This window comes from Platalea leucorodia (assembly GCF_965183815.1).
Source record: "Platalea leucorodia genome assembly, chromosome: 9".
Lineage (NCBI taxonomy): Eukaryota > Metazoa > Chordata > Aves > Pelecaniformes > Threskiornithidae > Platalea > Platalea leucorodia.
The window spans coordinates 41,379,724-41,392,269 of record NC_138831.1 but is presented as its reverse complement, the minus strand read 5'-3'; the positions used below and the strand labels follow the sequence as shown (position 1 = coordinate 41,392,269).

Sequence of the window (12,546 nt, the reverse complement as noted above, 5' to 3'; positions counted from 1 at the left end):
CCTCGCTCAGACTCCCATGCCCTCACTGCAACCCCCTCCTTGCTTTTTCTGAACTTCTTGAAGAAATTTGGCTAACAACAGACAATGGAAGCAAAAGAGAAATATACAAAGTAATAAAAGGCTTTTGTGGCTGGTTCAAATGTAGAAGTAGAGGCATTTCACAACCACAGATGGTATTTATTGCAAGAATGCTGTATATTACAGGCACTAGGCCTATTACACAATAAGACAAACACTTCTTCACATGCGGGTGTGAAAGCGTGTATCCTGCTCCTCTCTCCCTTCCACAGGAGGCCTGGCTAAGATTAGGAAGTGCTCCAGCAGGAATTTAAAACACATTCAAATAAATTGTCCTCATGGATTAGTGGTTTATATTGCATAAACAATGCCAGTTAGGAGAAGAGCTTTTGCATTTGCTTAGGTTATGGTTAATTAAAATATTCTCATATAGTCTTATTTTATTGACGTAGGATAACTAAGGTAATCAAAATAAAAAGCTGAGGTAGAGTAATAGATGGAAAGGAAGAGAGAGAGGGTGGAATCCAAAGAGAAAACAGGAGGTTAACACTGAGATTTGGGGTGGGGAGCTTAGGGGAGAAAGGGAAGCCTTCAGAGCCATGCTAACACTCCAAACACAGCTGAGGGAGTTCCAGCCTAATTTCTACAGCCTGGCTACGACTCTGTGCAGAAGGCAATTAGTGTAGCCATGAAAGTTAAAGAAACATTCAGAGAGGAGAATTTTCCCATCTCTTTTTCATATAAAACAGTAGCTTTTCTCAGGACAAAGGACGTATCAAAGGAAAAAAAAAAAAGGAAGCTAAACAAGATGTTTTCATGACAGTGCCTTTACTTAACACTACACTGCCTCTGAAACCCATACATTATTTCCAAGTTGAGCTAATAAGCAGGCACCACACTGATTGCAGATTTTTGACTTTCAGAATATTCCTTGAGATTAATTTAGAGTCAAAACATTTGTAGTTTTTCTGCATGAAGAAATGCACATTAAAAGCCATAATCCAAAGTTTTCACTACACTGACAGTGCTGTGAATCCATGTGAGACTTTTACCCAAAATTGAAATAGCTACACATTTTTGTATTGTATGAAAAACAGTGGCCTCTGGATTCACATTAAATGGGAATAAGAAAACAATTTAAAGGATAAAACAAGTTACCTGGTCCCTATTTCCATTTCTAGTAAAGAAACATATGGAAAATTACATGACAATTCTCTAACTACCCTAATTTGTCAAGGAATCATCATTATCATAATTCAGATGCTCTGAATATTGAGATCATTTTGATATTCAACTTAAAATATAATCCTTATCAGACAGTTGTGCATGCCACAAGAAACCGAAACTCAGTGAAAAACAAAGAAAACCACCATTTTTTTTCTTCAGAACTGTTTTGTTCACAGGATATTTGTCTAAAGATGGTAAAAAACCTTATTCAATCAGAGCCATGTAAAGGAGTTTCAATTTTGCACAACCTTGGAAAAGAGATTATACAGAATTAGAGAACATACATTATAAATTCAAGAGAATTATACATTTTCTATTGCTAAAAACCACGTATACAGAGAACAACTTCCGGCTGTACTAAAGCTGAAAAAGGTAAGATTTAAGAGAAATTACTCAGAAGTCGAGAACTATGCAAAAATAGTGACAAACCAGATTTAACCAACAAAACCTACACTGCCTAGAAAAACTACTTTTATCCACCACTCATTCACTGCCCCCTACGGGGCCCAGAGAGGATAACATTTTGAGACAACTAAACTGTAATTTCTAGATCCAAGTTTCTTCCCCCCCTCAAGTTACACATGGTGTATTTCAGCACTGATAAACATCAGAAGTGAAAATATTTTGTATCATTAATACGATTATCTAGGCAGGTAGTTTGTGTTATTTAAGGATGTGTTAGGAAAAGCACACTGTCCTGATTGAGACCACAAAAGGATAAAGCAGCACTGCACATGAGGCCTGGCAAGAGAGAAGCTATGTTAGGAATAGAGATGCACACACATCTAAAACGTATCTCTAAGATACAGAAAACAAAGATTATCCAAACAGATAGTTTCACGATTTAATCTAAGTATTTACACCCTTCAATGGCTTTGCAATTCCACACTTAAGTAAAAGTCTAGCCTAAATGATACCTATGAGACAATATTCCAGTTACATTTTTATTTAGCTATCTGCCCTGAAGTATACTATGACTTGATACTGTGACAAATATCTACATTTTACAACCACCTTTTAGTGCATGAATTGAGTACCTTTGTGATGAAGCTGAAAAGCTTAATTCATCCGATAGAAATTGAACTTGATCTGACGAAAACAGCTAAAGGAATAGCCAGCTGTTTAAAAGTACGCACTTATTTTCAAAAATGTCACTATCTGATTCAAGTACACCATCACAGCAGCATGAGAGATGTATTTTCCATAATGAACATTGCAAGATTTAAAATCCTTTAAGAATAAAACTTCCTTTCTGCATTGGTAATTGCACACATTCCTAAACAGATTTGATTTATGGTGTCTTTTTTACGTCTGAATTGCTATACATGAATTTACATGTCATAAGGCATATATTTTCAAACTCATTTGTGCTTAAAGCAATTATTTTGTACCCATTCCTGAAATGACACTGCACGTGCTCAGTTTGAATTTTAGAAAACCCATGGCCATATTAAACAAAGGAAGTGTTCCTTTAAAACAGCTTTCTGAAAGTTTGAGTTCTACCGCAAACTACTTCTGCAAAGGGAATTCTCCAGCGTGTTTAATTCAGAAGTAGGAAAACTAGCCTAATACCATTTTGTAGAGAGGGATAAAAGGTTCGATTATGTAGTCTAAATACAGATCCTTGTTAAATCAGGTAATCTACACCTCTGTTGAAAACTGAACCTTAAACACTAATTCCTCACATTAGGCATGCTTGCTGAACCTCTCAGCCATTTACTCTCGTGCCCCAGTGTCCAAGTTCAACCCTGAACCAACGTTTCCCACTTCTTTGTACAATATTTCAGTGGCGCTAACAAGCAGGATATTCTTAGAAATGGAATTCTGACAACTCTGAGTACAAAACTGAAGTCACTTTGGTTCATCTATCACAGATCCTCATTTAGTAATGGATACTAAAGTCTCTTTAGAGATTTTCAACCAATCAAGGCAAGTTAGATGTTTCCCGTAAGAACCACATCATAAGCAAGGAGAAAGCACACAGCTATACTATAAAGCGCCACCTACTAAACAATACTGACATTCTAGTTTTAGAGGAAACTGGTTTAAAAAAAACACAAAACACCAAACACAAAGGCATGCTCCAAGTAATTTTTATAAGCAGATTGAGGGAGGGTATAGTTTTCAGGCTCTTCAAATGAAAACGTGAGGTAATTTCCCAAAATCATCAGTGATGTATCTCAATATGCTGGAAAAAATCCCAAACGCAACATTACAGATGTGAGCTCAACCAATGATCCCAAAACTTCACCTTAAGACTTCTATTACCATTTTACATTGGTGATACTAACTACTTTAACACTCTTGTTCTCTTACAGTATTGGAAAAAATAAGAGGTTCATTAGCAGAGTAATAAATACGGCTATTTCTGCAGATAACTGTTCTTCCTTTATTTATACATGGACATATTCAGTTTCATAGAGGGAGAGGCTAAAAATAATACACTGATGCTGACTAAAGAAAGTAACTGCAAAATACTGGGGAAAATCCCTATCCTCTCATTTTAAAGAGACTTGAAAAATCACACCCAACCAAGTACTCACACAGAAGATTTGGAAATTTCAGAGGTAAGCCAGCTAGTATCTGGGACCTAAACCTACAAACAGTTAGCTGTTGAAAGGCTGAGTAACATCTGCCCAGAAGCAACGACTACATAAGTCACTTCTCCACCCTTACACAAGGGAAAGGAGTCAGTCTCCTTTAACACTGGCCCTGAATTCTGATCAATGTATATTAGTGTAATAACAGGCAACTAATAAATTTGAAGTCCCAAGGCCAAAAATCACTTCTTTCTGAAGCAAACACAGGGGTGATAAACAGAGACGACTGCCTGCACCTCAAGCCCTCTTTTCCAGACTATTTCTAAATCTTTTCTATCAAGTAGCTGCAGAGCATGTGCCTGCTGCTGTGCTGTGAGTTTCTTCAAGCAGCAATGGTATGAAATTGTCTTGATTCTTGTTAGTCCCACTGCTGCCCACAGGCATATAAGTAGCAGCAACGAACACCGACAAGTCTGGGCAGTTTTCCTTCTGGTACTATTTGAGAAACCTCAAGCATCAGCAAGTATCTGTCTGCATACAAACCCCAAAGAATCAGGAGCGCTTGCCTCACATTTGGAAGATTATTTAGAAATCTAATTTTCATTTACATGAAAGCTCAGATTTTACAGATTATAATAACTAAAAGTTGCTTTAAAACTAATACAGAATGTTTCATTGCATTCTCTCCTTTCCTCAAAAACTTAATTATTTGAATTTTTTGACATTATAATCCAACAGCCGTCAAGAGCAAACTTAAAGGCATTTTTGCCTAGATGAATGTATTATGACTTTAACTTAAATAATCTTATACAGCTCAATTTTTAAATATGATAAAAAACGCCTTGTATTGCAGTGGCAAGCCTAAACACATTTTTAAGATCTCACAATAACTCCTAAAAATCAGAGCAGAGAACATTCCAGAAGCACTAGGGAATGGAGAAGTGGTTTTCTTCAGAAAGAATTACTACACTTATGATTTCCGTTTATAGTCTTAAGAAGCTACAGTCAGAAAAACAGAAAAAATACAGCTATTCAAAAAGCAATTTAAATTCTTGAATATAAATTAAAAAACCACCGAACCTAAAAAGGCTTTATAAGGAAACTATTAGCCATCAAAAGTATTCTTCCCCAGAAACCCCAAAATCTGGGTCAATAAAGACATGTCAGTGTTACACCTCTGACCTAAGACATGTCATATTTTTTCCTCTCCAGTGATATATTAATATTGATTTGAAAACAAGGTAATGAATCACTTATTTATTTTGCAATAAAGTTTGTCAAGTCAAATCCCCTGAAATGGAATCACAAATAAAACAGCAGAAATGATAAGGCAAACAGGGTGAAGGAAACTTATCAGATGATCAGCAAAATATACTTCTAATTTCATTTGATCGGAGTTCGTTAGCTGCACACCATGTTATGTTACATTGCCCAATAAGCAACAGACATTACTCAGCCTGCTTGTTGGAACCACACACAGCAAAGAGCAGTAACTGCAAAGGGACTAAGTCCACTACAGCAAAAACAGAGGTAAGAAAATGGTTTCAGTTGCCAGCACTGAAAGAGGCCAAACAACAGATTAACTACTATGTCTTCAGCTCAAAGAAACAACTTGAAGATATTTAATTTTTTCAACAATTTAACTATTCATAAAACATGAATTGGGTAGGAAATTAATATAGATACAATGATGTCAGGTAAACTCAACAGTTCAGAGAGAAAATGTTATTCAATAAAATCCATTCAATTACATACCTCTTCCTGAATAATGCTGGATTACTATAAACTTGTTAAAAATGCAAGGTTATTTTATTGGGGTTATAAGATGGCAGTTAGCGATAAAAATTGTAAGTATTGCAAAACTGAAGACAAAGGTATGAGTTTTCTTTGTTTCATTCACTATTTTCGGCTAATTTCAGTAACATTCTTGAGAAAGACTGCCCTCCTGTGTTCACTGATCACAGTATGCTGAGATGAGACAGCCCGTGCAGCTGGAATCACTTCAAGCTGGCTAATTTTTTTTTTATTTTTTTTTTTTTTAAATAATCACATTACTGATTCAGAGAGTGAAATTAGCCCACCAAATGTTTGCACAGAAATAAAAGGCTGGTGCAACAGCAGGACTGTTCCTAGGGCTTTCACAGAAGGTGGTAATGCTTGCTAGTTGGCATCAGTCCTAGAAAGCCATTCTGGGCCTTTAAAATGGCATCGCTGCTTGCAGCTGCTCTTTGCTCTTAACAGAGGCTGCTTATTAAAAGCTCCTAAATTGTTCGATGAAGTCCTAAAGGAATAAAATGCTTGTTAGACACCTTGTAATGAGGTTAGCTATACTACTTCATACCAGCTCTTCACACTAGCTGCAGCTGTATGGCACCTATCTTCAGAACAGTACAAACAAATCCAGAAGTATGAATCCATAATCACCTACATTTCCCACGTCACATTGTTTACATGTCAAGAATCCTATAAGTGCTTTATAAATAATTAAAACATGAAAGAACATTGTATGGGAAAACAAGCATTTTCGAAATGGAAAAACCAAGGCACACAGCAGTCTGTCATGGAGGAAGTCAGTTCATAGTGAGCTGGCACCAGGAGTGACTTCCCGATTCCTGCTTTTAACAACGTCATTTGGTAAGTTAAAGAAACAAATGCTCTTAATTTGGTAGAACACTTGATATTCACATAGCTAACTGCATTTGAAAACATTCAGGAAATCAACTAGCCTCCTATGAGCATTACACTAAAGCACTACAAATCTAGTGGTATGGGAAAAGCTTTGCTTTTAACAGCATTCAACAAAACACAAAAAGCACTTAAATAGTCATATAGGCAGCTCCAAGAAAAATCTGGGTTTTGTATGCTAGCAAACACAAGACTATTGTTGTGGTACTCGTGGATAAAAAGCAGTATACATGTCAATTTTAAGATGCATGTTATTCTGAACTTATGTGTGTGCACATGCATGAGCGTGCAAGCACAACATGCCTTGATACATTTTTGTTAATTGGAATAAAATTTATCTCGCTTGATGATCCTTCAATTATTTATTCAGAAAAATGTGACACTGAGCCAAGTTTAAAAAAACCTACAACATTATTCACTTATACAAGTACCTAAACATGCTCGTACTTATACAAGTACCTAAACCAGTGTTTTCAGAAACATGTTCCTTGCTTTTTACATCAGCTTTTGCTTAATTACCTAGAAATAAGAATCAATACCCAGTATGGGAATCCTAGGCCTTTCATCTGTGCATGGTATCATCACAGAAAAACACTACTTCTGTTTGCCTATTTAAAATACATCTTTACACTACCTCCAACAACTGTTTTCATTACTAAAACCCCCCTTTTTTGCATAGAACAAAAAAGGCATTTTGCCTTTGACTACAGGACAGCAACAAGAAAAATAACAAAAAGGGGGTGTAAAAAGGAAGGTACTACACGTATCTGGAGGGCATGCACTTGCTCAATCTTTACTTATGAGCCCAAATTACTTTGTCCTCACATATTGACTTCTGATTTTTCCTTTGTCACTTTGGGGATCACCCACTAAGTTTTTTTTATCATCTTTAACCACAAAAATATCAGAACAAGTGTTGCAAAATGACGCTTTTCCTGTTCGTACTTCTCCTTTGCCCAGTTTAAATAAATAAATATATAGATCGATCGATAGATAAACATACATATAAAGAGACAGAGATTCTTGCACAGCAACAAGCAAATCAACTGTCCCCACTTCCTCTTGCATTCCCCAAAATACAGACATATTAATGCTTCAAAACACTTACTGGTGTGACAGAGGTAGTCTTGATTTAGATGAAATATTCTTAACCGAGAAACATAACCGAAATAATTTAAAACCTGCCTGTAATAATGTACTTTGTGGAACTTCTAACACTGTTTCAATTTAAGTTATTGTTTTCCCTCTGGGTAAAGAAGCAACATTTTTTCATTCATGAAATGACATAATAAATACTGATTCCCCACACTTTTCATCAGCAAAAAAAATTTGAGAAGAAAAATTGTTTATGTTAGTGTTAATTTTTCTATTTGTGTACTTGCATTATCAGTCTCTACAGTTTGTTAAACAATACCTAACACTACTTGGCACACAGCAACGCCTCATGACCGGACCATTTATAGTTCTCCTTTTTACAAGAGAAACTAAGCACTAGTAAGAAGAGCTGTGGTAACTAAACTAGAGATGGATGGATTTCACGCTACAGCCAGGGCTTCACTTCCCGTCAAAGAGAACACATCTGGAGAGGACGCTTGCATGGCAGCAGGAACCTCCAGTACCACAGATGGTCCCTGTACAACAAGGGGGAGTGCCCCAGCAAGAACCTAAGCTTCTGTAATACTCGATAAACTAAAAAAGCTAAACACATCTGGATAGCCAGATGATTGTCTGTATCAAGTTCCTTTCTCTGATATATTTTTCTCATAGCAAAGAAGGATAAATCTTTAAAGAGCGCGGCAATTACAGTGGCTTGCTATTTGCATAGCACTAGATTATGCAAACGGAGGTCAGTGTTAATTATAGCGTCACTCAGAACATGCAACAATACCTCAGTCAAGCAGTCTTTGGAATTTAATATTCAAGTACTGTTTCTCTCCTTAAAGACACAGAAGGACAATTTTTCAGAACAGCGCATGGACTTGCATCCAAGGTCTATGATACGACATTTTCTTTCCAATGGATATTCAGGTCGTTTTCAAAAGGTGAGCACAAAACGTGCCCGAGATGTCTTGGAATAAGAAGATCTCAACTGATTTTGAGATACAGATTTAGGTGACATACATAATTGTCACATTTAGTGTTTGCAAGCACAGAGTACTTCCATATTTGGAATTTAAGCATGATTTTGATATACCCAGTTAGAATTTACAAAACAGATAACACTGTTTCTGTTAAGGCATCAGCCCAACTGCAAGACAAGCAAAGCTGGTACACAAGTTCATAAGGCCCTTAAGACAGGACAGAGGGACACAGAGAAGGCTAGCGCTGCAGCAAGGACAGAAAGGTGGACCATTTGCACGACAAGGCTCTCACTCCCAGGACTCTCAGACCTGATGACCACAGGCAAGTTGCAATTCGGCAACTGCATACCATGCAAAAGGCTAGTGACACGATACAGAAAAATAAGCCATTCCTGAAACAGTGCATCGAGACATGGGATTTATTTTTGGATCAGTACTTCAACATTTTTCCAAATTAAACCTCAAGATACCTTTTCATGGCCCATTCCAATGACTATCATGTTTTTCATTCAGCAGTTTCAACTAAATTCAAGTGCCGTTTGGAACCCGAGGGCACATACCTAATCTAGTATAACCTTATCTGCTGCTCCAGTAACTAGATTCTCCTCCTGCGAGGTCCCTGTTCATTCAAAGTAGTACACAGTAGAACCCAGTAGTACCAGTTACCAAGTATATTTCCTGTCTGCTCGCACGGGACCTCTAACAAACAGATGTACAGGGGGAAAAAAAAAAGTGAAAAATAAGACAGTACTCTCTCCTCAGAAGGCATTTTGTTCACATACTCTTTTTTAGTTCTCGGAGTGGAGAAATCAATAGTGCTTCTAAATAATACAAACCAGGTGTTTTTGTTAGAGACAAGAATTTTACTCTTTCCATAGACTATTCTGACAAATGATTTTTAAAAGAAGATTTATTAGAAAGACTTTATTATCCTTGGTCCCCAAGAACTTTTTCATTCATTTTAAATCATATTTCACCTCCTACTCAAGGACTGCAAAAACTTTATAGTATCACAGAGATTGTAAAGAAGAGAAATTGTGAATTATGAACAGCTATGTTGAAGGAGGCAGTATTTTGTGTTTGCCATTACTTGAAAATGACATACTGCTTAAAGCTTTTTGACAAATACTTTTGACAAAACATTTGAGCTGCAAACTTGCAACACAAATTAACTAACGCAAAGCAGTCTGTCTCTCCTAACTTCCAGGAACTCAGAATAATACCAGAAAATAACTTTCTGAAGCTTGCCAGAATGGCTATGCATATTAGACAGGGACATAGTATTGCTTTTCAGCTGGATGTTCTTGAGTTCTCTTTGTGTGACAGCTTTGTAGTTCAAATACAGTATATGCTTCATTACCTTTTCCTCTTAGAATATTTTCTCAGATTTCTAGCAGTTAAAAGGAGATTAGTATTTAAAGGAAATATTAATTGAACACAAGGAACAAGGGGTGAAATCTTTCCATCTTCAGTAAAACAACCCATGTATCAAGCCATGTCTTTTATCATTAAACCTTTGCATAAGCCAGTATAAAGAAAAAGGCTGCTCGCTAGGATCAAGCAGATTCTTCCTTGTAAGAAAAAAAACCTATAAATAATAGCAAAAAATACCCCAAACTCTGAAGAAAAAAAATCTGAAAAAAACCTATACCATGAGTTTTAAAGTGGAAATAGGCAGTCATGATTAACTGTGTATTCCTTATGGCAATAATTTAACTATACAGAGTAAAACTACAGAGCTTTCAGAAAAGCTTCCTTAATTTACTAGATAATCTACAAGCAATTTCCTTATATGGCTGGAGAGAAATCACTGCTGGATGCTTTAAAGCTGGAAGATAAATGGCCTTTGAAAAAGAAATCATTGTTACTAACTGGAATAATAAAACTCTTGCACCACCATTGTTACAGATTCCTTTCATATAAATGTATTGCATTTTCTCCTCAGTGTGGTAAATCATCATCAAATCAGTAAAGGTGTTTATTGAATTTATGTAAATTAACAATGCAGCTTTACAGGGAAATGGGAGAAACAAATGAACAAGAAGGTATTTAGGGCTTTTAGTTTTAAAAATTCTTTAACGTGACATCAGATTTTAAAAATATATTTATATATACTTGAGCTTGTATGTTGTAGGTAAAAATGGAAACCTGTTTTGTCAATATATAAAGAGACTAGACAATGATCTGGTAAGACGAAACACCAAACAGTCTGGCTAAGAGCTCTGACTTAATTCTGATCTTAAAATTCTAATGAATTCTTCTAAATATGACAAATTTTGTGTCACCATTTAGAACTTTCGTATTACTCAATTAATATGCTGTTCTTTATGGAAAAGCTAGACCTCACTGAAGAGTAGTCTTCAGCAATAGAGACTACTTACAACTTTTTGGTAGAATTAATTGGTTACAAAAACGTTTCTTGAAATTTGGTCAAACTCTTAACATTAAAGACATAATATAATTCTCACAATATATTTTTCTCTGCAGGACACAGCTCCAGAAGTATTTATTATTTGGCAAGCACAAAGACAATATCTCTTTTCACTTTTACTGCAGAGTGTTTTGGGGTGGTGGTTTGTTTTGGTTTTTTTTTTTTCAAAACTCTTAATCATTTTTTGTAAACAGACCGTATACTTAATAGATTTTGATACGGAAAATGGTCAACTTGGGCATCAGACTAGAGCACGGTATAATTCAGGATTTTAAAATATTAAGCTTCCAAATAAAACTCATCAGCTGCTTATGTTCTGAACACCAGGCCCATGCTAAAAGTGACCAGCATGGTTAACTGCCCAGATTAACAAAATGTGACCCTGACAGAGTACACCTATTTTTAATTTACTATATATTTACTATAAATTTCTAAAAATCAGACAATAGACATAAATAAAACCCTTATATTTTGCTTCAGTTTGTACATTTTCATTCGCAAAATGAAAAAAAATAAAGAACCAAATAATTTTTAAAGTTTACACTTTCTAAATTCTAAACACTGATTTTGATACTAAAAAAAAGACAAATGAAGGACAAAACCAGCAAAGAATGCCATTCATACTCTAGAGCAAAGCAAAAAGAGCATAACTCAATGATTAAGATGACTTATCACTTAGAACTGTGTCCATGGAGAAAGTACAAAATTTGCCACAGCCATAAAAGAAATAATTTTTAGCACCATAGTTCAAGCAGACCCATAAATAAAACTACAATTATCTGCATCACTAGAGAAGTCATATTACAGAATTTCCACTGTTGGGAAAATATTATAAATAATCCTTGCAATTTATAAAGTATGAGATCTTACTGCTTCCTTTGGCAATTCCAGGCAGTGATGATTATCTGGCAATACTCCAACCTTAAGATAACAGGCTAATGTAATCCCTAGTTTTCTCCTATTCATGCATCTTTTCCGTCTTCACAATTCAAAGTTCACAGAAATCACAGTTTAATTAAGAGTGCCTTCATTTTTTGCATGCACAACATACCTTAAAACCTTCATAGATTTATTTGAGTTTTCTTATTATTAATCACATCAAAAAAATTTCAGTGTATTTTGGATGATACAAGGATTCAAGCTCTAGGAAACTAAATACAAGTTACATCTTACCCAGAACATTTCCTGCAGGTACTTCTTCAAGATCTTCAAGTTCTCTTCCCATAAGCAAGTAGAGATTCTCTAGTGTACAGCAAGTCATATGAGGAACTAATGGCAGATCATTTGTAGCAGAACACTGGGATGACAGCTACAGAGAGTGAAACAACCAGTGTTGGATATTTATCTCTTAGTACTGACAAAAACTTCTTCCTCAAAACCTCCTTGCATTCCAAAGCTAAGAAATACATTCTAAAGCATTTTCATTTCAAAAGTTAGATATTAAAAACCAACATATACTTGAAAATATTTTTTCCCCTTCCAAAAATCCAGTCTTGTGGCAAATGTTACCAAGAAAATAAAAAAATAATGCTTTATTTGCTAATTTTTAGGTGTGTACTACTCC

General features: G+C 35.6%; 1 protein-coding gene across 5 annotated transcripts in view; it reads right to left on the bottom strand.

Annotated features, from left to right (window-relative positions):
- EFL1 (elongation factor like GTPase 1) overlaps positions 1-12,546 on the bottom strand; it is an 83,582-nt gene that overhangs the window by 44,939 nt on the left and 26,097 nt on the right. For all 5 annotated transcript variants that reach the window (XR_014229199.1, XM_082321919.1, XM_082321918.1 and 2 more), the window contains exon 15: positions 12,156-12,291. Coding sequence is in view for 4 of the 5 variants with exons in the window: in XM_082321919.1 (XP_082178045.1) it covers positions 12,156-12,291 (136 nt within the window). In the remaining variant the exon portion in view is untranslated. The remainder of the gene's footprint in view (positions 1-12,155; positions 12,292-12,546) is intronic.